The 27981-nt window shown below is 40.3% G+C and overlaps 2 protein-coding genes across 2 annotated transcripts in view; one reads left to right on the top strand and one right to left on the bottom strand.

The window, feature by feature from the left end:
* The window catches only part of LOC144689151 (calcium-responsive transactivator-like), a 45701-nt gene extending 40106 nt beyond the window's left edge, over positions 1–5595 (bottom strand). Inside the window, exons 1-2 of the mRNA XM_078556283.1 lie at positions 5527–5595; positions 2236–2312 (exon numbers count right to left, since the gene is read on the bottom strand). Of these exons, the coding sequence (XP_078412409.1) occupies positions 2236–2312; positions 5527–5595 (146 nt within the window). The remainder of the gene's footprint in view (positions 1–2235; positions 2313–5526) is intronic.
* A 244-nt stretch (positions 5596–5839) lies between these two features.
* LOC144688456 (proteasome subunit alpha type-7-like) lies at positions 5840–12592 on the top strand. The gene is made up of 7 exons (XM_078555035.1): positions 5840–6070; positions 7807–7933; positions 9801–9925; positions 10416–10538; positions 10984–11103; positions 11434–11496; positions 12381–12592. Exons 1-7 carry the CDS (start codon positions 5969–5971, stop codon positions 12468–12470), a joined length of 750 nt encoding a protein of 249 aa, XP_078411161.1. The 5' UTR covers positions 5840–5968; the 3' UTR covers positions 12471–12592.
* Positions 12593–27981: the final 15389 nt, after the last annotated feature.

Raw genomic sequence — 27981 nt, 5'->3', positions numbered from 1 at the left:
AAGTGGGTAGGGGTAGGTGGGTAAGTGGGTGAGGTGGGTAAGTGGGTAAGTAGGGAGGTAGATGAGTTGGGTAGGTGGGTGAGGTGAGTTAGTAGGGAGTTGGGTAAGTGGGTGAGGTAGGTATGTGGATAGGGGGTAGGTAATCAGTTTTGGAGGGTTGTTGGGTGGCTGGAGGGTAGTCAGACTGGGTCAGGAGGGTGATCGGGGAGGGTAGTCAGGTGGATGGGGGTAATTGGGATGGGGGTGGTTAAGGGTAATTGGATCGAGGTGAGGGAGAAGTCAGAGCGTCAGGGGGGATTTTGTGGGGTCAGGGGGGTAGTTAGTGGGGGGGTTAGGAGGTGACTGGGGGGTTTGGTTGTGTCATTACCCAGGTTTTAAATGGTATTAATCTCTCTAACATTTCCTGGGTAACTATTACAGGTAAATACCATGGAATTGTTCAAAGTCTCTATCACTAACTCAGAATTAGAAACATTTGCAGAGGGACCCAGAGAGCAGGAAAATTGCCCATCAGAAACTGAAACTTCCTGGCCAATTCCCACATAGTTCAGCATGTCAGGACTTTCAAAGTGTCCTGACACGCATCTTCAGTCATACATCCAGTCTCCAAGGATCCGGCCTAAGTGCTCATGCTGTTGAGAGTGATATATTAGCATGAATAGAGGATTGGCTTACTAACGGGAAACAGAGAGTTGGGATAAATTAGTCATTTTCAGTTTGGCAAACTGTAACTAGTGGAGTGCCACAGGGATCAGAACTGGACTGCAGCTATTTATGATCTACATTAATGCCTTGGATAAAGGGGCTGACCATATTGTAGCCAAGTTTGCTGATGATGCAAAGAAAAGGTAGGAAAGCAAGCTGTGAGGAGGATACAAAGAGTCTGCAAAGGGTTATAGATAGGCTAAGTGAATGGGCACAAAATCTGGCAGATAGAGTACAATGTGGGAAGATATGAGGATGTCCACTTTGGCAGGAAGGATTGAAAAAAAGAATATTATTTAAATGGAGAGACAGCAAAATGATACAATACAGAGGGATCTGGGTGTCCTTGTACATGAATCACAAGAAGTGAGCTTGCAGGTACAGCAATCAATTAGGAAGGCAAATGAAACGTTGGCCTTTATTGCAATGGGATGGAGTAGGACACTGGTGAGACTGCACCTGGAGTACCATGTACAGTTCTCATCTCCTTACTTAAGGAAGGATATATTTGCATTGGAAACAGTTCAGAGAAGGTTCACTAGGCTGATTCCTGGGATGAAGACTTGCCTTATGAGGTACTCATTGGAGTTTAGAAGAATGAGAGATGATCTTATTGAAACATAAGATTCTGCAGGGGTTTTATTTTTGATCAACAAGGGAGTAAAGGGTTATGAGGGTCAGGCAGAAAAATGGAGGTAAGGCTACAATCAGATTAGTCATGATGTTATTGAATGGCAGAGCAGGCTTGATAGGCTGAATGCCCTATTCCTACTCCTATTTCTTATGATTTTGTGATAGCAAGAGAAAGTTTTGAAAGAAAATACGTGATCATCTGCCAGCAAAATTTACTGAACATGTTCTACAAAAATGTTCGCCACCCTAAACAGATTGTTTTGAAATGTTAAGGCTTATAGTGGGAACATTATCATCAAGTCAGAGTTAAGTCATAAACAAGGCTATTAACTGCACAAAAAAAAAATAAATTTCAGCAATATCAAACTCCTCTATTGCTGTTACAATCTTAATCCTACTAACTATATACATACATTGTTAACAGATACGGGTATAAATATTTTCCAGTTCAATCTATTACTTTTTGTTTAGTGTACACCAATAGATGTACAATAGCACTAGAAAAAAAATACTGGAAAGTTAATCATATAGGTTAGACAAAAATCACCACAGAGGGCTCTAGTGGCCTTAATGATCTCATGACACGTGGTCCCTCCACCTCTGTCCCAGGCCTGATATTTGTACTCCATTAATAAATGTCATTTTGAAAGCACAACCCTAAAATAAATACATTGTATTATCTTCAGATTTGTTCCCTCAACCTCATACCTTTCCCTAAAGCAACCTCCCTCAATTCCTACAACCTCTCATACATGTAAATATCAGGCCCTTTGTATTCACAGGTGCAGAGATATTACTCAAGTATTCTTACAGCATTGGGGATGTTACCTGAGCCTGTAATTGACTTTGGCAAACTTATTTCAAACAAAGTGCAAAGCGAGAACCAAAAAAACTTACTGAGAACATTCTGCAGTTTTGCCTTTACTCTGGTAATCCATGATACACTGTATCAAATGATTGTTTTCATCCAACATCTAAAATCAAAGATCATTAGAAATTTTTAGTTACATTGTGGAGCCAAAATCCAAATGTTACATAATGTTACAGCTAATTTAGTACTCTTCACATTTTAATATTCACTTCACTAGAGTACAGTACTGATGAGCTAATAAAACAACACTCTTCACAGTAAAGTAAGATAACATTAGCAGACTAGTCTGCAATTGTTACCTCATTTTAAACCACATGGCTGCCACATTTTGCACTGTTTCAGTTGGTGCTCAACAGCACTGTTACAACCTGTCTTGAAAACCAGTAGAAGACCCTTGGATACAGTGTTGATTTTGGTTCCTACTCAAACGAAAGTAAGTAACACAATCTGTTTTAACCTCCAGGCCCACATCATGGCAGAATGTATAGATTGGACTTCAACTTTGGAGTTTAAATGTGGTTTCTGGCCTATAAAGGATACTGTCTTCTGTTGGTAGCTGGGGCATATTTAAGCTGAAAGTAACAAATATATTCATCAACCATGCCAGAATGTTTGATTAAAAGTTCCCTCTCACATTTTACTAAATGTAGTTACAATACTCTTTGATTATCTGGTCCAAATATCAATTATTCATGATGGAAGAATGTCATTCTCCTTTTCTAACTTTGTACCAACTATTTACTGGAATTCAGCCATCCCTGCTGAAGAATCCTCAACCAGTTAATCATTAAGAGTGAGCCAATTAAGTTTAAAGTTTGAAAATTTGTGCTGGGATAGATATTCAATCATTTGAGAAGTATTGTATGCTACCTCCTAAGGTGTACATGTTTTAGTGAAATCCAGTCATTGGTGACTCAACAAAATATAAATAAAATTGGCACTCATGTTCTTGCTAATTATTCAGTACTTTGTGTTTACAAGATTTCATCCTACATCAACGCCCGGTTTCCCACTTGAACATTAGTCAGCTCTCACAGTTCTGTTCTCTGGCATAAATGTAAAATCAAATTGAGCACAATAAAATCCTACCTTTGTCAATTTACAGCATTTTTCTTCTAGAAAATTAGAACCTCAAGACCTTACATGTAAAACAGTGGCAAATAGAATGGAACTGGGAAGGGAGTGAAAACTCAAGCAGCCAATTTAAATTAGTGGTTCACCCCGTTTATACAAATGTACAAATAAAATGTGAGGAAACCTTCATTGTTTTGAGATAGTTTAACTTAGTTGAACAGGCAGCCTTTCCTCATAATCATTCCAGTGGTCATATGTAAATCAAACTTCCCATACATTCCTTCTTGCACCAATACCCACTTTTTGTCATTTAATCTTCTTTGCCCTGTCATAGGTTGTTCTTCCCCATCCCCTCAACTTGCTTAAAACCTGTTATCACTCTAACTTTTGCAAGTTCTGACAAAAGGTCGTCAACCTGAAGTGTTAATTTTTGTGTTTTTTTTTCTCTCCACAGATGCTGCCTGACCTGCTACGTATTTCCAGCATCCGCATATTTTGCCATACATCCCTGATTATTTTTATGTGATACTTAAATGGCACATTCGCCTGCCGTATTTTAAAATGACTCAAGGTAAATCTCTTATTTGCAGGTTAACATACCCCTCTCACAGGAAAAGCAAGATGGCAGAAAGCTGCTGAAAAATTGAGGAATTATACAAATATGAACACTAATGATGTATATAAAAATATTTTTACACCAATAATGGAAAGGGGAGGTCAACATTTTTATTTTGCCATTTGATCTCTTTGTGATCAGATGCATTGGTTTGAAGATACTGTTCATTGCAATTAGTGCAGTCCTATTACAGTCCTATGGAATTAATTGACTAATAGTGATCTGAATAACTGGTTAAACATTTTTGCGGTCAATCTGTCATGTACAAGTAAAATGCAATGAACATGAGGGAGGTTTTGCATATCGGCAGTGACAGAAACAGATATGAAGTGGTGGGTGTTTAGTAACAATGCTCCCTGTCCATCGGATGGCAGCACGATGGTTTGCTGAGCAGGATGCCGATGAGGTGTTGATTGCTGTCTGCACTGACACCTTTCCTTCGCCATTATTAATCCGCCAAACTACCAATATTCCCCCCACCACCCCCGCTCCCACCAACACTCACATATTCCAGCGACACCATCATTTCCCCACCATCAAATCCAAATACCCCTCACAGAATCGAATGCTAAGCACCATCTGGATAAAGTTTGCCGATTTGCAGCTCGATTTGGGAGAGAGGGGAAGGGAGAAAATCAAAAACCAAATGCTTGGCCGCCCACAGTATCGTCATTCCCAGCTCACGGTTTGGGGAATAAAGCACCTGAGGTTTCAATGAGCGCTATTCAGTACCAAGAAAACATCCCTGTCCTTCCAAAAATCAAGCCCATCTACAAGGATTATTCAAAGGTTGTCAAGTTTCAGTTCATTACTTTATTTCGGCTCATTACGTTTTCAAGCTATTTTGATTTTTTAAAAAAGGTCATTTGGAACAAAAATGCCAAAATTATACCATTTTGACGTTCCCATTCCTCACTAAAAGTAGCACTTTTATTAATCAATTACTGATCGCATCGTTTAACACGCCATTCATTTTACATGCTGCTAAAAATAAAATACATTTACGCAGTTTATTTTGGAATTACATTCGTTTTCAGGAAACGTACAAGAAAAATAAAATTACTTTAAGTGGCTTTATTGGCATGCTCAGATCTCAGCCCCTGCAAAGCACTGTACACAAGTAAACTGCACATTTGATGTTATTTTATCTAAATGCACGTTTAAAAATCACGTGTCAATAATAGAGATGCAATGGTTTTGCTAAGTAGATGAGGTCGGTGTTTTACAGAGGGAGAGAAAATATATCCATATGCTTCAAATGAAATTAAGCAGTGCACTGGCTTCTTTAACCCCCGTTGCCCCATGTGTCTGCCCTATCACACCTTGCTTTGTTCGGAGCTGCTGCATTCACAACCCTGGTGGGAGAGGGAGAGAGAGAGAGAGGGGGGGTGGGGGGGTAGAAAATCACTACTGTCCCCAGGCAGGATCTTAAAATGATCAAAACCCGCATCTCAAAATTGAGAGAGAGAGAGAGAGATGGCACATTTATCCCAAAAGCGAGCAATCAAATGAAAAATGAAAATTAGGAAATGACAATAGGAGGATTTTTCGTAAATAAAAAAATGGGATTTACAGATTTCCCACAAAAGGATAACTAAATCAAATATTAAATAACAAGACGTTTTACCTTTTGAATGGTGGCTTGGGTGACCTCCCCTTTCCCTCGCTGGCGAGCTGATGCAAAGGCCACAGACATGATTTTTTTTTCTCTCTATGAGGTTGTTTTATATATATATATATATTTAAAATAATGTAATTCCGGATGATGCTGTCAGTGATGCAGATGCAGCCCCAGTTGATTGCAGATCCAGTGGTTAGGGACAGGGGCTGTGCAGAGCAGCGGCTGTTTAAAGGGATGGGGACAGGAGAGCTGAAGCCCCGCCCCCTCTTCCCTCACTCAAACACACACACACACACCAGCACCCCTCCGGGGCCAGTGGTAGCGCCGAAACGGAAGGGGCGGGCGAGATGATTCGGCGTTTCTCGGGGCCCCCGAGGGGGGGAGGTGTTTGGCCGGTTTCGGTTTCGCTCTCGCTCTGCACAAGCGCCGAACCGAACCGAAGTGAACCATGAGCGCCAGCTACGACCGAGCCATCACCGTCTTCTCCCCGGACGGGCACCTCTTCCAGGTGGAGTACGCCCAGGAGGCGGTGAAGAAGGGCTCGGCGGCGGTGAGTTATTGCGGAACCGAGAGAAAGAGGCGAGAGGGACCCAGAGCCTCTCCCGGCCCCACATCCACCGGTGGCAAAGCTGCGGCCTTGCAGCCTCCCGCCTTCAGAGGGGAAGCAAGTGTGAGCTACAGCCCAGGCCCTGACCTCAGGCCCGGCCCCGACTAGACCAGCTTCCTGGGCTCAGTTTGGGCCCTTGTTTGTAGTTTTAGATGCATTTGAACAAAAGGCCAACCAGGAAGGAATTCTGATTGTTTAAAAACTGCAGCGTCACTGGGACTTCTGTGCACAGATGGTAGTGAGATTTATAGGATTCATTGCAATTCCCATTTAAACCCCTGAAACTTTTATTAGTGACTTGTGAGTGCCCACAAAGGCAAATCCAACTCCTTGCAATGCCCTGACTCCTCTAGTGCCCGCCACCCGAACTGCATCTCCCAGTAATTGTTCATAACCACTGCTCTTGATTTCTTAGTTCTCTTCGTGAACATTTTCTCATTTAGTGCAAAGGGATGGCAGCATGTAGCCTCGTTAGTTATGGTGCCTTTTGAGATTGTTTGGAAAGTAAAAACCTGATGTGTTTCAGCTACCAACTGGCTCCTGTCGCAGTGCCATGCTTTAGTGGTGTGGTGGCAATGTTATTTATTCCGTGCTTTTTCGGAATGGGTTCTGAACTGTTAATGAAATGTCATTCCTAGGCAGGTAACAATTTAGGGGATTATGGAATGACTCCTTCAAGTATTTTATAAAAAATATAACCGCCTCTATTAGGACATTAGGACAGTTAGGTACTTGTTTGACTGGTGCAGACTTGATGGGCCAAAGGGCCTTTTTCTGTGCTGTAGACCTCTATGACATTGATGTTTGTGTCTAATATCAGATATATTCAGCTTGAATAATTGCAAACTGAAAAAGAATTATTAATTGAAATTTGTCTTTATATTTTTAGCAGATATAAATATTGCAGGAAGCAGGTTAAATGTTTTCTGAATATACATCAGTTATATCCTTGGCTATTAGTTCAGCAGTCTTAAAGAATCCTAGTAGATCAGAGAGGCATTACCTTTTCTTAAGGACTGACAAAACAGAAAATTGATTTGTCAAAGGGGGGCTTGCACTGTAATTACCTTGTACAAGTTCAGAATTGGGTAACAAATGTTATTCACCACATCATCAAATCTTGCCATATTTGATTACACTGGGATCGTATGATGAGTACTAAGGTATTATCACCAGGTCTCCATCTAGTTAGCCTACAGTCTAAATAGTGCATACAGTAGTTAATCGCAGCTTACCAGAAAGGACATTTTAGACTAATAGCAACTAAATGTATTCCTGAACATTTTTTTTTTTGTCCACCCTGTAAAGCATGATAGTTTTTGTTTTACATGCTAAATTTAACTTCTTATCAACTATAATAGATCCCAGTTTCTCTTTTGGGATATTTTAATATAACTCCCAACATCAGTATAAAATGATTTCAACTTTGCACCAATGCTAAAATTATACTGTAAACCCAGAATCTCTTTACTTCTCTCAGGAAAGCAGCAGTGTCAATCCTGAGAGGAACAGTATAAACATTTACATTTTAACCCATGATAGAAACTGTGACCATTTGTCTGTGAATGCAGCTTTAAAACTATTTTTGCACTTTACACACATTGCATTCACACATCAATAGTCCTGTAAAATGATTAGATAATATTTTGAGACTAACTCTTTAATATTTCATGTGACAGGTTGGTGTTCGAGGAAAAGAAATTGTTGTCCTTGCAGTGGAAAAGAAATCTGTAGCCAAATTACAGGATGAAAGAACTGTAAGGAAGATCTGTATACTGGATGAAAATGTTTGCATGGCTTTTGCAGGTGAATATTTACTTCCTCCAGTGTTGAACGTTTGGGACTATTTGAGTTACTGAAATCGCATTAAATATTTCTTTACAATTGTTTTTTAAAATCATGATGAGCTATTTGTTCCAGGATCAATCACTGTTCTGTATTAAATTAAGCTAAATTAAATTAAATTAAGGGAAACTGGCTTTGGTGTCACACAAGGAAGAGTAATGAAGAACGACTTAGCTAGGACTTTTAAAGTGCCAAATACACTTCAGAGCAGAATGATACAGATGTATATTCGAGAAAGTGCCTTGGATTTTTCAATGTGATGCAATGCTGATAACCTATTATGGCACATATGATTGTATTTGAATGCCAAAACTGACTCTGATTTCTGAATTTAACTGTGCATGTTTGGAAGTTACTGTGCGATTTGCTCTTTAATAATGGTGAGCACTGTGTGCCTCATCATTGCTCTTAACTCAAAATTCCAGCCACATTTTGCCCCATTTGGCGTTTATTTGTAACCGGTCTATTAACCTCAGTCAGTGCCCACAGGTTTCTACAATATAGAAACAGGAGTAGGCCATTTAGCCCCTCAGGCCTATTCTACCATTAAAAGTGATGAGTAATCCGTGACCCAACTTCACATATGCACCTTTGCTCTGTATCCTAGTTAACCAAAATCGATCGGTCTCAAATTTAAAATTAACTATTGAGTTAGCAAGAGTTGCTATTTGCAGAAGAGAGTCCTTCTTGGCAGTTAACTGTCAGTTCACTATCAACTGGTGCATTCTCCGTGGCAATGCTTCTACCAATCAAAGTCCAATTGCCAACCAATCAGCACACTCTTCTCATACAGTATAAATATGTTGTTTCCCCTGACATTGGTATCTTCTTGCGAATTGTCCAGATGAGGACATGATGAAAAGCTTTTAACAAAAGATCTCCTTTTTTCAACAGTACCTTATACCTGTTGGATCAGCTTCTGCAAATCCTTGTTCTCTATCTTACCTGGGTTCCCCTAGCTTTTTACACTATAAGTCTCACCAATTCCATTCTGAATGTGCACCTCTCTTTACAGTGTGACCAAGATCTGGAGAAACTGTATAAATACTTCTTCCCCCTCCCTGTGTGTCTTGGTGTCTCCAACATGCGCTCCAACTCAGTGACTCTGAGCCAGGGCGATTAGAGATGGAGACATTACTGCAGATGTGTTTGTTTTGAATTGTAAGGTTGTCCACATTCCAGACAGACAACCAGCTCTGACATATTTTAGTTTAGATTATTTATATCAACTTTTTAGTTATTTATGCTTTCCTTTACTAACTTGCATTAAATCACTGGAGAAATAATTATAAATATTTACTGCCTCAAGTTGATGTTAACCACTCCAAGTATTGGAGGCCAAATCGCAGCACCTCCTTCCCTCTCTGCACTGAATCCCCACTCTGGCTTCACCCAAATTCCTAGGCTTTGCTCACAATGCACTCCATTACAACGACACCTGGAGCAGACTTTGCATATTCCACCATAAAGTGGAGAAGAAACGCGTTGCAGGAGAATTTATTTCTGCAGCTATCTTGAAATATAGGGGCTGGGTTAATGGAAAATTCAGGTCAGAAAAGAAGACCCATAACTTGCCTATGATGCAGTGCTCTTTGGTAGCTCTTAAAAACTCCTGGAAGGAGGGAAGAAAACAGGATTGACTCTGGGGGAATTCTATATCAATAGGATTTGATCCTGTTCTAAAGTTAGCTTATCAAAACTGCAAGATCCGGTTGGAGATTATTTATTATAATTGGAGGACATAACTACTTTCTCATTGCTCAGACAGCACTGAGAAAAAGTGATGGATAATTGTTATATCTCAATATATTGTTCTTTATTATGATAGGCCTTACAGCTGATGCCAGGATAGTTATAAATAGGGCTCGTGTAGAGTGTCAGAGCCATCGACTCACTGTGGAGGATCCAGTCACAGTTGAGTACATCACACGCTACATTGCCAGCTTGAAACAGGTAAATTGAGTTTTTTTTTGTATATATCATGTAAGGTACAGCTTACAAAACTCTGTTTAGGTGATTTGATGATTGTCCTTATTCTACTTTATAATGCACAAGACTGCAGCGTTTGTAGTAACCTAAATGCAGTAAATCAATGTATTGCCCACCTATAATTATGGATCATTTGCACCTTGACATCTTTGCCCCATGCTTGCCGAATCTGATGAAACTCTAAGATGACTAAGTTGTGGGTTGGACCCTATACTTGTCCAACCACCTACTTGACACCATAATTATTGTCCCAGGAATTTTAAACTTAAATTTCAGAGTTTGCAAGTGTAACATTGGAACTCTACAGTTCCCATACAGAACTTCATAGAGACAAGTGTGCTCTGTTTGAGCTCTATTACATTACTAGAGAAATCGTTTTTAGCACAAAACATGCTTTGAAATTATCAAAAATAAAATGTACAGCTAACTTGTACTTTTTCTTTCTTATTTTCAGCGTTACACTCAAAGTAATGGGCGCAGACCCTTTGGCATTTCTGCACTGATTGTAGGTTTTGACTTTGATGGAACTCCAAGACTGTACCAAACTGACCCATCAGGCACCTACCATGAATGGAAGGCAAGTAGCTTTGCTAAGTTTAGTTTTTGACTGAAAGTTGGCTCAGTTTTATTTTCTATTCATTGATTTAGCACAATACTTCTTGCAGTCAAGTTCAAGATCTTGCTTATGCTAATGTTACTGTATTTCTTAGCATGCCAGATGAAGGGAATTGTTGCTAGGGCCCTTGCAGACACTAGACAGGAACTGATTGCTATCTATCTGGGCTGGATTCAGATGTGAGATGGAAGATTTATGTGGTAACCTGCTACCCCATCCAGACCACCAAAAGTGATTTATGTTCAATATCTAGCAGAAAGTTAAAAGATGTAAATTTATTAATCTTTGCATGTTTTAGCTTAAGTTCTGAAGTTTAAACAGAACAATAGTTTTAAAACTAAGTATCATCCTTTGAATAATGAGAACCACAAATTGCACACCTTTACACCACTTCTTTTGAATATAGGCCAATGCCATAGGAAGAAGTGCAAAGACTGTAAGGGAATTCCTGGAGAAAAACTACACTGAAGAAGCCACTGCTACAGACAGTGGTACCATAAAGCTTGGCATCAAGGCTTTGCTGGAGGTAAATTATTTTGGTAGAAATATCATACCAAATCGGTTTCATTTTGAACATAGCATCCCAAGTAGTGTATTAGTGCCATGATACCAATATCACCCTGTGAAATACATATGTGGTCAATTCGGGAATTTATCTTAATGCAGCTTCTGTATTCCTATCAATGTGGAATTTCCTCCCCACAAATTAATCCTTTATTTTCGTTTTGATTCCCATTGTTTCTGAGTTAACCTTATTACTGAATTGTATTATGACTATGGTTTTGATCTAGATTTTAAGCCTGAATTTTAAAACCAAATAGGGAAAAAAACTTACTTGCACAAACTGTTTTGTTAGGTTGTACAGTCGGGTGGAAAACACATTGAACTGGCAGTGATGAAGCATGAACAACTCTTGAGGGTAACATTGTAATATTTGTCATCTGCATTGATCATCTGTCTTTCTGTCTTGTATGTTGAGCTGGTCAACCTATTCTTCATTGATTAAGTGTTCAAATCTGTCTCTCTGTTCCTAGTTTTCTATGTTTGTTACATTAATAAATAATTAAGCAAATTCTAATTCCCTTCTTTGTTAAAAAATTCTACATAATTCAAAAATTCTGATACTACTGTACTAGCTCCTCGTTCACCCCACTAAATGCCTTAAAATGGATTTAAATTTAAAATGACTTGTCTAAGTGACAGGGTGAACAGCAATAAGATTCAGATTTTGCATAAAGTTCATTTTTTGGTTATTTAATTTCACTAGTCCTCAAATAAAAGGCCACGTTTGAACATCTTAAGCAGCTCAAATCCTATATATATTTTCTCTTTCCTTTTAGCTTCCTCGTATATGGTGCACTGGTTCCCAGATGCACTAGCACCAGTCATGAATTCTAGATCTACAATCTTAACGATGTGTATAGCCCAGAGTACATGTATATCTTAGGCTATAGCCCTTAGCTGTGCTAGCATGCAGCAGAAACTCCTAGGAAATCTCTTCCCATCTTGCTGGGAAACCCCAGTGCTGCCCTCCAGTTAATGCATACATCTTTGTGCCCTGGCTTTAAAAAAACACAATCAGAAGAGAAAAGGGCAGACAAGCAAATAATTGGAAAGTAGAAATAATTTTTGAGCAACATCACAAGGCTTTAACTAGTCATTTAAATTAGCCAATTTAAGTAATTTCGAAGTGTATTAGAATATTTACATTTGGAGAATTAGTAATGTGAACTATACGACTTAGGCTTATACAGTTTTGGTAGATGGTAAAGCTAAATTTTAAGTTTATCTTTGCTTTTGTAGATCTTAAATCCTGAGGAAATTGAGAATTACGTTTCAGAAATTGAAAAAGAAAAGGAAGAAGCTGAAAAGAAGAAGGCACCAAAGACCTAAAACGCCATTAATTAGACATAAGATACGGTTGTGTTCCCTGTTTATCATTGGTAGAAGCTGAGCATTCCACATTTTATTAATTGTTAATCTACTTGAATAAATTGAAGAATTTTACATTGTGATACCATGATGACATTTTTCTATGTGTTGAAATCACTGAATTGTGTTCCTTCAGAAATAGTTGAGCTTCTCACCTAGAATTTAGCTGCAAGCTCCAAGTTATGTTGTGGGGAAAGCGCAAAATATAGGATTTCACATTAAAGAACAAAAAACGAATTGGTCTAACTTAATTGACCCAAAATAATGAATTTATTTGACTAGTCAATGAATGAAGTCTACATCCCAAGTCATTTGCCTTCATTTAATTAATTCAAGTCATTACACTTCCACTTCAGCCATTCTTTGGACCCAACCTGCATTTTCTGTACTTGTTGTAGAGCCTTCATCTAATTAAAATTAATTTGCCTATCTAGATAACTAATGCCTTATGATAAAATTTTAGATATGTTCTTTAAGCAGTATACACCTAAATAATTAAGATTCTATGGTTGAATTAACTAGCTTTCTTTCTCCTCCTCCTCCTCTTCTCCCCGCCCCCCCCACCCCCCAAATCAGGAAATAAATTTTGCCACTTTGTTTTAAATGGTCGCCTGGATTAATTATTATCTTCAAGACATCACTGATGAATATTACTACCTGATCTTGTTCACATAAATACAAAACATTGTTTTTCAGGGCAGCCTTAGTACTTACTATTAATTAGTAAGTATAGTCCCACCATTCTTTGAACAAGAACACGAAGACTGTCACCTACTAGATAAATTACATGCTAATTAATACTATCTGTCAGTGAAAGCCCTGTGCTTTCATTTAGAAGTGTACCTGGAATGGGTGGGTTGTCTTATGAGGAAACGTTGGACAGGCTAAGCTTGTATCTGCTGGGGTTTAGGAGAGTAAGAGGTGACGACTTGATTGAAACATATAAAGTCCTGAGGAGTCTTGACAGGGTGGATGTGGAGAGGATGTTTCCTCTTGGAGAATCCAGAACTGGGGAATCACTTTAAAAATAAGGGGTCGTCGCCCATTTAAGACGGAGATGAGGAGAAATTTTTTCTGAGGGCCGTAAGTCTTTGGAACTCTCTTCCTCTGAAGGCGGTAGAAGCAGAGTCTTCGAATATTTTTAAGACAAAGATACATAGATTCTTGATAAGCAAGGGAGTGAAAGCCGGAATGTGGAGTTGAGGTTACCATCAGATCAGCCATGATCTTATTGAATGGCGGAGCAAAGTCGAGGGCCACGTAGCTTACTCCTACTCTTAATTCATATGTTCGCATTTATTTCATTACTCTTTCTATTCCTCAGTACCATGGAGAGAATTAGTATATGGAATGAGATTTAAAGAAGGAATCATATGATGTAATATTGAACCATAAAACTATCAGGAGGTCCCAAGAAATCTTAGCTTTAAAATTTAGTTGTGTATGGTCAGTTTGCTCAGAGCACAGTTCCTTTAATTTTTTTGTGTAACAGTACACTCACAGTATTTATCCTGGAATAATTAGTCCCAGCTTCAATCCCTGGTCTGTGCTGAGTTAACTGTAGTGATGATGGGAGCATTATCGCATCCATAGGCTAAGATGGAAGGGAATTTCAATGTTCGTGCTGGATTGCTATCAAATGACTCCTGATGGAAAGTATGTGTGGAAATGGTGAGATATGCTAATGGTAGAATATAACTGCTCAGCAGTACATACATCCAGCATGAATCATCGCCTACAAAAAAGGTGCAAGAGAGCTTTGAACAACTTTTCTACTTTAATACTTGCTTGCTAGAATACACTTTAAAATTTTGGGAGGAGGTTGCTTCAAGCCAAAACCCAATGATGAGTAAAATTAATTACCATACAAACAGTACTCTGTCTTAAAATGACGCTTCAATTCCTCAGTGCCAGGTTCATTAAACCCTCCATTACCAGTTAGCACTTAATCACCAAATGGAGAGAAATGGAACATAATTTTACATTCAAAACATAAAATTAACTTTGGGGAGGCATTTCACATTACAATCTCCCGTGCCTGATCTCCCACAGAAGGGCCCAACTGCTAAATTGGAAGCAGCCAACTTTTTAAGTGTCCAGGGATACTACCTGAAACAGGTATTGGGCATCCGCAATGACATGCAAGCCCCACCAAGCTGTACTGGATCTTGAGCAGCCTAACCTGAGATCTGTAAACTTCAGAGCCAGGAGAAGTTTCACAGAACTAAGGTACTGTTGGCTGCTGTCTGCTCAGATTCATCTTCTCACCCTGGTCCCTGTACCATCCTGCAGGCCAGCTCGGTGTCAAACCAGAATTAGCCAGGCCATGAACCAATGAGCTGCATTGGGTTATCTGATTGACACCTCTGACACTTTTTTCATTAAAATGAGGTCCGATACTGAATTTAGCTCTGGTGCCTCCCCCGACATTATGCACACACTCAAACCAGCACTTTGCACCAGCAACCCAACCAAATTGAATTTCTCATACTATTGTTTAAAATTAGTGGGGTTGGTGTGCTGACATTTCTGGAGGTAGAATTACAGCAGTTCAATTTTATGCAGTTTTTTTCAGGGAAAACTAGGACCCATTCATGTTATTTTTGCATTTGATAAGGTTAAGAAAAAGCTAGTACAAGAATTAAGGGGAATATAACCTCGTAGAAATATACTTGAAGGGTAGGAAAACAAGGAGGTTACTTCAAGAAGTCAAGTTGCTGATACTTGATAAACAATTTTTGAATGAATTGAGGGAGAGAAGTTAAAATGATAAGGTGCCGAGAGCAATGATAGGATTAGCAGATGAGGGCTTTGCCACAGCAATGTGAAGAGGTTGGCAATGATGAGTCAGCTTTGCCGGTGCCAGGATATCATCCATGATGAAATTATGGTTAATGGCAAAATGCAAACATTCTGGAGGACCATGCAGAAAGTAATAATGAGTGATTCTATCTGTGGGTGGGGGCAGCAGTAGAGGAGGGTGAATGGAATGGAGGGGATGTCATGAGTAGACTGGATGATATGGCAGCTGGAAGTAGGTACCATTTGAGAGGAGCCAGTAATAGGTACAATGGTGAGAACAGCAAGAGTAGGGGTAAAACAGCAGCCTTTTTTAAGAGAGGCTCAAGACTGGCAAGATAGGTGGAGTAATGGAAGGCAACAAAACCATAATTAGGTGACAGTGTACAGTAGAGCTTTGGGCACTCACTGAGGTTATAAAAGCAATAGGAAAAAGTGTAGTATAGAGATACCTTTTAGTTGTGACGACACTTCATACTTTGTTGCTTTTTCCACTAGAATTTTAGATCGTTTCTATTTGGTGGTGAGATGGTTAACAAGGGTATAAATGCAAGAAAATAACAAAAATAATTAAGGATTTTAGAAAAAAAAGTTCAAATGTGGAATTTTCTCAAGTTATTGAAGGAAAGTGGAATTGGACTTCGGTGATGGAGAAAAACAAAGATGAAAACTTGAAGCGTCAAATGTCCTGTTTCTGCATGCCATTGTGAACTGCTCTCTTTAGGAGGATGGTAGGATGCAATAATTAACTTGGGTGGTATTCAAATTAAATGTATTTTTTATAATAACAAAGACAGACCTTATCCTGTTCAGGAAATCGACATAATGGATATCAATTAAATGATATGCATAAAGGACAATGTTATGTAGGTCAAGGCTGCAGCAGTGCTAAAAGTTACACCCCTTTTAATATAACTAAATACTGTAATTATTAGTCATACATGTGCACATTTGGAACTTACCTGCAAATCAACTCCCCTCCCATTCATTATTTGGATACAGGCATTGACGTTCAATGCCCATCCTTAGTTGCAGAGAAGATGGTGGTGAACCAATTTCTTGTTGCTGCAGTCCATGTAAAGGTACTAATTTTGTTAGGTAGGGATTGGCAGTTTACTCAGAGGGCAGATAAGAGCCAACCAGATTTGTGTGGGACTGGAGTCACACGTTGGCCAGGCTTAATAAGGACAGCAGATTTCCTTCCCTAATCGTGAAGCAGTTGGGTTTTTATGATAACTTCATGGTAATTTTTCCCCTTGCAAGAAGGTATGGATATCTCAGATTGGACCAAATCTATGCTGTAACCTGACTGAAATTAATGTACCATCATACCTTGAGAGGCTGAAGGCCAGTATGCTGGGCAACTTCTGCACAATGGAATTGCTGCAGTTTCAGACAATTCATGACAAAGTCAAACTGACTTGAACTAGACAATAATATCAGACTAGGAAAACCATAAGGCCACAAATCAGATAGCTATATTTCCAATAAGGAAACAGACCATGAGACTGCTACAAACCCATGCAGAGATAGCATAAGCAGCCTCAAACTCCACTGGCCACAGGTAAGAAGAGATACAATGATTGACGATAGTCAACATGGTCTGAGACACACATGCATAGTTGGGTGGGGCTACCTAGTTTTCAGGTATAAAGATAGCAGTCTGAGGACTCTCGGGGCTGCTGCACTGAGTTGGACAACTTAATTGGTCACATAAAAAGAATAACCTACTAGGCCCCACCAAACTGATTGCCCACTGGTGTTACTACATATGCTTGCTTGTAACTATTAATTAATTTTAAGTAAAGAAACAGTTACCCTGAACTGTTCCAAATTTTCTGTCCCACCATGAGTCCAAACCCCCAAGTCCTGTTCAAGTGAAATAAAGATAATTATAAGTCTTACAGATTTTGGCACCTGAACAGGACCCCTTCAGCAAAAACAATGGCAAAGACAATGGACGAGTTAGTCACAAACAACGTGGCAAGGAAGTTACCCTTCAGGGACAGATGGGTATGGGTCATAATAGATGGGAATGACCCAGTCATTCTGAACAATGGACGCAATGGTCAATATCTTGGCCAGGAATGATGGAGGCCATCTGGTTAATAGGATACCAGAGGCAGGTTTTAAAAAAACTGAACATACAAAAACTAAGATGTAAAGGGAGAATCAGGAAATTGTGAAAAATTTCCAGTGATAGAGAAGCAGTGGTAAACCAATCTCTGAGGGAACTAGAAGAAAGTAGGAGAAAACTCAAGGAGTTGAAAAGACAGGAGATGTTGCAACAGGAACAGCACTTTGACAGGCATAGTATAAGTAATAAGAATCAGTGCAATATCTCTTCAGACAAGATGCCCAAGCAGAAATGGGCAGAGAAAAGCAATGAGGATCTGAAGGTCATATTTAAGGTCACTCAGAGACTGATTGTAGAGGAATGGGGTGTAGTAATCTTATGTGTAATACACCTTTAAGAAGAATATTATAATGGAAGATCACATGATCTTAGTATCCACCAGCAGAGTACTGCAGGCTACCCTCTAGTTAGTAGTCTGTAGTCAGTAGTTAGAAGTTGCAGTAGTGTAGAGACAGAGTTTGAAGTGTAAGCGCATGTTTAGTTGCTGCTCAGTACCTTTGTAAATAAACAGAGTTTCTATCTATGAAGTGTCTGCTACTCAACTCTATCATTAGTACCAAACCAGCCACCCTTTACAACAAGCGTGTGAACAGGATCCAACAAACGGTGCCTAGGGTCTAACACAGGGCGACTACAGAGTGAAGCTCAAGGAGCTGGAGGAAAAATTACAGATGCAAAGGCATTGTACCTGCCAAATGATTTGTCGAGTAAGGACAGGAAAGGCAAAGAGTGTGTTTGGGATTGTGGGTAACTCGTGATCAACCTCTGCACATGAACCTGATGCAAAGATGATGTCATGTCTAAAGCCATGAAAGAGACCATAAATTGTTTAAATCAAGTCTTACTTTCCGCTTATTTAAAAAATGGACTTGCTGGACCAAAAAAAGAGAGCTAATACAGGTCACATGATTTGCAAATTGGCTACAGTTCTGGAAACTTCCAATAGTAATTACAGGACAAATCTCAACCCTCTTCCTTGGGGAATCTCACACCTTTATTGTGTGGACCCATTACAATCAATGGAACAAGGGAGCAGCAAATAATCTGATGATAGTTCTGATGAAGAGTCATATGGACTTGAAACGTTAACTCTGTCTTCCTCTCCACAGATGCTGTTAGACCTGCTGAGTTTTTCTAGCAATTTTTGTTTTTGTTTCAGTCTGTCTCCCTAGCCTGGACTTACAACAGAGAGCCATCAAAACTCATTATACCTGCAGAGGTGCTAATAATCACTATCCATCTCCTAAGGTGAACAGTGGATTTGACCAGGGGCATAAAAACTGATTGTTACCCTGAAACTGACATATCAATGGACCACATGATCTAAGCTCCTTTGGCTTTTGGAAAATTTTAATGTCACATCCCTAGACTCCCAAGGTAGTTGGCTGTTAACATCCAGCCTGTCAACACCAAAGCAGGACTCCAGGTTTACAACAGTCTCCTCAAAGTCTGGTTCTCTGGAAGATTCCTACCATCACCTGTAAAATGGACCATGTCTCTGGATACCAACCTCATCTTGCTGCAACATCACCAACTTTAAAGGAATTCTGCAACTCCTGCTTTCAGCTAGCTGAACCTTAACTCTTACGGGAAGGAGACCTCATTGGACTCCTGATGTTCACGTGAATTAATATCCATATCTTTAAGTTATTCCTAGTTGTAAAACTCTTTTCTTTCGAAGCTCCTTCTTGTGTATGTGTGTGTGTGTGTGTGTGTGTGTGTGTGTGTATAGTTGCAACGACCACCCCCCAAGTTCGAATGTATGAATAAATAATTGTCATGAAGCTATAATATTTTGGAAAATATTTTAATTTTAAAATAGAGGCTTAGTCGGTGCCTTAATTGGATTAAAGCCAGCTAGTCTTGGTGCTTTGATGGGTACTAGTTTTGATATGGAAGAGAGATAGCGTGCATTTGCATTTTTTGAATAGAGCATTCAAGAAGTGTGGTGAAAACTTGACCCCCAACTAGTAGATACCAAGCCAGATGTTTACATTACTAATAAAATTGGTACTATGAAAGGGGTTTCATTGTTAAACGGTGGATTTCAAAAAGGCTGGTGAGACAATGAGAATTTGAATTCAATCAGTGGTAGTAGATATAACTTCAGCAGTTTTCAGGTGTGCAGAGCAGAGGCAATGTAAGATCAAAAGACAGATGCAAGCCTCCAACTGGCTCCACAGTAAAAAGAACTTAATTTTGAATTCATATGGTGAAAATGCTTTGCCTGGTGTTTGGTTAAGTATAAGGGTTGCTGTTGCCTCAATAGAGATTAGTTTGTGAATTTGTTAAAAGTTATGATAGTATTAATTTGTAGCCATGTGTATATATATTTTTAACTTATGTAAATTAATAAAATGTTTCAATTAGTTTAATGTGAAGCCTCAAGAAGTGATGGTCTGATTCTTGAATTTAGAGTCGCATCTCAAACATAACGTTTAATATTATAGGTTATGACAGTTGTTTAAAGTTTCCCTCTGGGATTTTTAAATAACTCCGCTTTACCAAATGCATCAGCCATTACAACAATACTTCGGATTTAACCCTAGAGTTTGCTACGAGTCACTTTAAAATTGCCTTCGCAAACAGAGGATCTTGGGAAACACATCACAGCCTATTTCAAACATTAAAACACACCTGCTTATGGACAGATGGTGAAAAAGTTAAAAGGTGTCCAGTTTGCCTCTCTCCCTTGTCCGTAACAATGATAACACCACCAGGTAATGGTGAAGTTCAGGGCACATTAGATTGACAATTTGATATACCCCATACAAGGAGTTAAGGAAGTCCTCTCAGAGACACATTGGGGTTTTAGGCTTTCCAGAGGGACCTCGGGTCCTGTAATTTGAAGAGGTTGGAGCAGGGAGCAGACCACCACCCATAAGGGCGTTTCCTGGAATTAGACCAGATGGCTGCCCTGAATGACCTGGACAAGAGGAAGAAAAAGCACTGGTTGTTTTTCATCCTGAGTCTATAGACCAAAGTCAAATGGACAAAATCCCCTTTCACTCGCAGAATGACATCTGTCTTAAGGATGACAATGTCATTGACCAATGCTGGAAAGAACATTTCCAACAGTTCCTCAGTTGTGGGTCCACAGTGGGAATGGTGCTCTCCGGGCTGCCCCCTGATGTCCTGTGGTGGAGCCCATGGGTGGACCAACATCCATGGTGGGGCAATCAAGTGGATGAAAAACTTCAGGGCTTTTTCCCACATTAAGACTCCATGCACTCATCCTGTGGATTTGGGAGGAAAATGAACTACCCTCGACCTCAGGAATGAAACAATAGCTATCTTCGGGAAATGAAATGAATCATGCTGTGGAAGCTATCTTGGTGTTTCACTTCTGTCCATTGTGGGAAAGATCCTCGCACACATTCTCCTGAATTGCCCACTTCATGTGGCTGGTGAAGTCCTCTCAGAGGCACATTGGGGTTTTAGGCTTTCCAGAGGGACCTCGGGTATAGTCTTTGTTGCCAGACAAATCCAAGAAAAATGTCGAGAACACCAAAAACTCTTCATTGCATTCATCAACCTGACCAAAGCACTTCACTCAATAAATAGCCTACCATTACTGAATCCCCACTATCAATATCCTGGAGATTACCATTGACCAGAAACTGAACTGGGCTAGCCATATAAATACTGTGGCTACAAGAGCAGGTCAGAGGCTAAGAATAGTGCGATGAGTAACTCACCTCCTGACTCTCCAAAGCCTGTCCACCATCTACAATGCACAAGTCAGGAGTGTGATGGAATACTCCCAACTTGCCTGAACAAGTGCAGCTCCCTCAACACTCAAGTTTAACACCATCCAGGACAAAGCAGCCCGCTTGATTGGCCCCACATCCACAAACATTCACTCTCTCCACCACCAACACAGAGTAGCAGCATTGTGTATCATATACAAGATGCACTGCAAGAATTCACCAAGGCTCCTTCGACATGATCACTATCATCTAGAAGGACAAGGGCAGCAGATAGATGGGAACATAACCACCTGGAATTTCCCCTCCAAGTCACTCACCATCCTGACTAGGAAATATATCGCCATTCCTTCAGTGTCGCTGGGTCAAAATCCCTTCCTTACAACACTGTGGGTGTACCTACACTACATGGACTGCAGAGGTTCAAGAAGGCAGCTCACCACCACCTTCTCCAGGGCAACCAGGGATGGGCAATAAATGCTGGCCCAGGCAGTGAAGCCCTCATCCCGTGAATGAATTTTTAAAAAAATCATGAGGCTCTGTGGACTGTGCTCCTGATATTTGGATATCCAAAAAACTTATCAATTGTTTCATGATATGATTGCAACTGCCTTGAGTGGGAGATCTGAAACAGACACCTTCAAAATCTGGACTGGTGTTATTGCAAGGCTGTATGATAGCCCCCTTGCTATTTACAATCTACCTGACAATGCCTATTCACCTCAAAGATCAACTGTGAGTATTAAATACCACCTGATGGAAAACTGTAACGTCAGTTGCTTCCGTGCCAAAACTAAACGGACTACTGTAGACAACCATGATCTACAAATTGTGGATAACTGCAGTGTTGTTGCCCACTATGCACCAGATTTCCAAGCCACTCTTGATCCCTTCAATTCTGCACCCAAGAGCCTTGGCCTGTCCTTGAATCTTGCCAAAACACAACTCCCATCAACCCAGACCTGGTCAGTCAAATATTCCACCTCCCATATATGTTGAAGGAAAGACTCTGGAATATTTGAACACTTTCATACCTTGGCAGCCACCTCTGTCAAAAGGCCACCATCTATGAAGAGATCCAACACCGGATTAGCTGCACTAGTTCAGCCTTCTACAAACTATAGCGGAATGTTTCACAACAAAGACCACCAAGTCAACAAAAGTTCTATTGCACGCAGCAGTTGTCACCACGCTCCTTTACTGGTGAGACCTGGACAGTGTATCAGTGACAAATAAGGGTGCTAGAGAAATTCCATCAGCAATGCCTCTGCCACTTCTCCAGATTCAATGGGAGGACCATTGAGCAAATGCTAGTGTCATCCTGGAAGCCAGCTCCACAAGCAGTCAGGCAAAACTCCTGCAAAATCAACTACTAGATGGACTGAACACTTTTTGGGAGGTGGCCAAAAAGCATCTCACCTGCGAGGTTCTGGTTTCCTCAACTCAAAAATGGCCAGCGTTCCAGGGCAGGACAAATGAAATGCTAGAAAGACACTCTGAAGCTCTCCTTGAAGTGTGACAGCATTGGCATTATTGACTGGGAGGAGCTTGCAATTGTTCAAAATGGCAACATATATCCATCAAGCTGCATCATGCTTTGAGGCCCAACGTCTTAATGAAGATGCAGAGCGGCAGCAGAGAAGGTAAGAAAAGGAAGCAAATTGTGCACTCTGGATCCCACTACCTCATGAGACATCCTGCTCTATGTGCCCAAAGATCTGCAGGTTGAGAATCATCCTGTTCAGTCACATGTAGACACACGGCAGAAACTCACGACCCTGAGCAAGTGTCATCATAGAATTGAAGAGCAGCCAATGACGACCTAGTGTTTTTGCGTAGTGGTATTATCACTGGACTGGTAATCCAGCGACCCAGTATAATGTTCTGGGGACCCGGGTTCTAATCCCACCATGGCAGATGTTGGAATTTGAATTCAATAAAAAACAATATCTGGAATTAAGTCTAATGATGACCATGAAACCATTGTTGATTGTTGTGAAAATCCATCTGGTTCACTAATGTCCTTTAGGGAAGAAAATCTGCTGTCCTTACCTGATCTGGCCTACATGTGATTCCAGCTCTGCAATAATGTGGTTGACTCCTGAATGCCCTCTGAACAAGAGCAATTAGGGATAGGCAATAAATGCTGGCCCAGCCAGCAACGCCCACATCCAATGAACGAATATAAAAAAATCTGTAGCACAAGGCTATAGCCAACTTCCGATGTAGCTCTGGAAGGGGCAAAAGATAGAGGGGCACTGGACAGACAACAGTATAATCATTGCCTGTGCGCCCTGATCTCCCATAACTTGCCCTATTAGCAAGCCACCATGGTGGATTTTGGCGATGAGGTGAATGCAGAGTCTCAAGGAAAATGACTCCACCCTTCAAGGCACAGCAGACAAAAGGAAGCTGAAAGCTAAAACGAAGGATCAGATACCAAAGGACTACTTCAGAGGTGGCAACAAGGAACCATCCCAAAAAGGAGAGCCCATGGACAGAATGTTACATTTGCAGAGCTGCAGGACATTGTGCGTGCTCATGCTGGCTCCCAAAAAGAGGGCGATCAGGGGCCCCAATCAAATACATCCACCCAAGGAGAAATGACCAAGTTGCTTACCAGATCTATGAAACAATTATGGGATAAGACACCCTAAGAAAAAAATCCACAGAGTACTCAAGGAAGGTAGTGTGGAACCCCAAGCATGAAAGCACCCTGCCTAAGTAACTGAGTCCACTCGGGTACAATGGCTGGGGAAGGCTATGTATAGAGATCATTGTAGAGAAATCGAGGGGACATCCTGGTAGACATAGGAGCATGAAGTACTGTACTATAGTCCACTCCCCTTCCCTGATGAATTCTCCCTGACTGAGTGAAACAACCTTATGTCCTAAGAGGTTTTACAGGCAATTCAGTGGCTGGGGTGGTATCAAAACATTTCGTTTCAAGGTGGGGCCCCTCCAAACAAAATGGATATGCATACAGGTAGGCCTCGACTTTATGACGTTCAAGTTACGACGAACAGCACTTGCATTTATAAATTGACACCCTGTTTTGACTTTCCCATATCGGTTTCAACTTTACAACACCATGCCAGCGAACAGGTTCAAACAATCATATGTGCTCATCAACATTCTGTGTCGCCCATCTCCCTGACTCAACATGCTCAGTTGCTGTTCCGACGCCATTAGTACAATATTGTACTATATTTCTATATGTATTTTTAACTTGTGATTTTTATATTTCAATATAATTGCTATTTACAACATAAAAACATTAATGTTGCTATATTACTCGACTATAATTGACTGAGTACAAAATTCTGGGTTATTTTGACGAAAACAGGGGACTGGGCCTTGGTTCAGGAACCAATCCCCCATTTATAACATTGTTCTTACGGGAAAAATCAGTTCAGAGTTACAACATTTCGACTTAAGATGCGGTTTTCAGGAACCAGTTATGTCGCAAGTCCGAGAACTGCCTGTATTAAGGAAATGGGAACAGTCAGGGCTGAATGTTAGGTTCAGACTAGATGCTAGCCCATAATGTTGTAGGGGATATGGATAAGAAATCCCTGAGGTGGGGGTGGACAATAATGGAGAAATGGTTGTAACAGCCCTGGTGACATCCTCAACACCATGGGTCCCTACAAACTGGAAACATTGGTGGCCAGGGTGACCGAGATACCAAGCTGCAGCACAGAACGGAAAGGACGCTTTCACCATTCACAAACATGACTGTGACTGTGCTAGAATTAACATGGGGGAGAACCAATCTCCAGGCCACAAAAACCATAAACTTTCTCCAAGGAGAGTTTTTTTTTTATTTGGCCATGGGATGTGGGCGTCATTGGTGTTTTGATGCAGCAGATGATGTGTGTCAGGCGGACCAAATCCACAAGGGAAACTTAATCCTACTATCACAACGGTTTTGCAATTTGTATTTATTTCGAGATGCGTGCCCTGAATTTAGTAGTAATAACCAAGACTTGAGATTTTTTTTTAACAAAACTAAATTAAACATTTATTAACAAAAGAAAAGATTTCAAGCACTTACATAGGTCTACAAACTACTACCATAATAACTCCTAAAACCCCTAGTTAATCTGTCTTCCCGTGAGGCAACGTGAGGTTAAAAAAAACTATATTTAAACAGATCCAGGCAAGTCAATACAATACCCTGGACAGTAGAATTCAAAGTGGCTTTTCCCAGCTTTTGTTTCTGTAGAGAGCAGCTTCATGCACAAATACTGGAGGCTTTTCACACTTCTGGTAGATCTTGCAATGCCTTCCCTGACACATAGCCTCTTTTCCTTTATACATGTTTCTCCCTTTTAATATAAATCCCATTGTTCCCATATGTCTTTGGAACTTTACCTTTCTCATAATATAAATCTTTTCATGGTGCTATTATCAGTAACCTTTGGGAAAAATAAATACAGTGCTTGGCCTAGCTTCTCTGCTAGGTGTAACATCTTATCTCTTTGAAATTCAAACTACCCTGATTTATCTAAAAATGCAAATTCTCCTCACCTCACTCTACGACTTCGGCCATGTTTACATATTTAGCATTTCAAACCTAGCTTCTTTTGATGAGGTAAAGCCTCTAGACCAGCTGTCTCCAATTAAATACACAGAAACTATCCAAACCCTACTATTAACCTACTTTTACAATAAATCACAATAATAGAGAATTATTATACTTTTGTGACACTAGCTAGGCTAGCATTTAATGACCATCCCTAATAGCCCTTGTTCAGAGGGCATTTACAAGTCTACCACTGTGTGTCTGAAGTCACATGTAGGTCAGACCAGGTAAAGATGGCAGATTTCCTTCTCTAAATGACATTAGTGAACCAGATGGGATTTTACAACAATCAGCAATGGTTTTGTGGTCATCATCAGACCTTAATTCCAGGTTTTTATTGGATTCAAATTTCACCAGTGGGATTTGAACTCTGGTCCCCAGGGCATTATCCTAGTCTCTGGAATACTAATCCAGTGCCAATACCACTACCTCCCATCTGATGATGGTGATACAGAAATTACAGTTCAGGGTCAGTATTGTCCCTTAGGTAATTTCTAGGTCTGACAGATTTCTGTAGGAAATGAAAATGAAATTAGATAAGAAATACGAAAAGGCATTTGTGCAGTTAAGGACAAACAGACTTGCATTTTTTTCATGACCATCAGATGCCTCAAACCACTTCACCACCAATGAAGTGTAATCAATGTTCTAATGTGGGAAATGTAGCAGACAAATTGCGCACTGCAAGTTCCCACAAAATGTGATAACTAGATCATCTGGTATTTGTGATGTTGAGAGATAAATATTGGCCAGGACACCCAAGCTCCTTTTTGAATTAGTGCCATGGAATCTTTTACATACACCTGAGCAGGCTGATTGGGCCTTGGTTTAACATGTCATCCAAACGACAGTGCCTCCAACAATACAGTACTCCCTCAGAACTGCACTCACTCAAACCCTAGAGTGAGATTTCAATCCAGAACCTTGGAACTTAAAAGGGAGTGCTACCAGAAGAGTGTCGAAACTTTTACACACAGCCCCCAACCCTAGGAGCTGCAGATCCTAACAGATTTCTATCTAGAAGTGGTGGTGAGATACCAGTTTGAAGCACCATCCTTATGCAGGAAACCCACGGGTACACAAGACCATGGCTTATTCAGATATTATCTGACGCAGAGAAACGCTAATCAACCCATGAGCAGCACTTACTTGCTATTTTGGGGGCAGTGAAACATTTTGCAGCATCCCACGACCAGAAATGACTCGGAAACACAAAGTGGGATAGAAAGGCAGCATTTCTGTAAAATTTGTTGGCGTACAGCCAATAATCCCAATCTACGTGGGAAGAAGGCTCCTTTAGGACACCCATCAGTTTGAGGGACTGTGGAAATATGTCCAGATAAACTATTGGACCGTTGCCTATCAATACTAAGGGCAATAGGTACTGTCTAATTCTGGGGGACAGTTTCACTAATTGTGTGGAAGCCTTCCCTTGTAACTTGCCACAGCTTTGTGGATGGCAAAGGAAAGGAAGTATTGTTAGGGAAGTATTGAACTCTTGCAAGTTGTAAAATCAGACCAAGGGAGTCACATCACAGGTCAGCCAACGCAGGCCACTTTGAAATTGTTTGGGATTGAAGGAAAAATGGCGCATGGCTCACAACCTGCAGTCATCATATATTCGAGAGAATGTACCGTACCTTGAAATTAGCTCTACGTAAAGAAATGAACAAAAATCTCATCAGTTGCAATGAGCTATTTTCCCCTTAACTCAAGGATATGCAGGAAATTGGTTTTGCCCCACATGAATTGATGACCCATGCGATCCTATACACCAGTTGGTCCCCATGTTGATGGGTAAGCAGGTTGAGGTGACAACTAGAGATAAGTTCCTGAACAATCAGGAACCAGATTACTAGACAAGTCACTTAACTGCTGCATTCATACAGATAAGGACTAGTCTTGTCTTATAGTCTTAACTGCTCATTACATACAATTATGTAAGAAATTTGATTTGGGCAGTTAGAAACGGCACTATATAATAAGCCTCTTTCTCAAAGATGGTGAACTTTTGCAAGGAGGTATCAGCAGGTACAATTGTAGCAACACAAGAATGACATCAACAAAAAGTGGATGTTTTCATCCTAGATACGTAGTGCATCTACCTTCCATTATCTGCAATATGGATTAATAATTTGTTCCACTTCTTGTTGGGGTATATATTCAAGTACACCAATAAACAAACAGAAAATAGGTGGTCATTCGGCCCTTTGAGCCTGCTCTGCCATTCAATATCATAAC

This window comes from Cetorhinus maximus, chromosome 13, assembly GCF_964194155.1.
Source record: "Cetorhinus maximus chromosome 13, sCetMax3.hap1.1, whole genome shotgun sequence".
In the NCBI taxonomy this organism is placed as follows: Eukaryota; Metazoa; Chordata; class Chondrichthyes; order Lamniformes; family Cetorhinidae; genus Cetorhinus; species Cetorhinus maximus.
The sequence above is the reverse complement of the archived record's forward strand: the minus strand, read 5'-3'. Positions and strand labels throughout refer to the sequence as shown.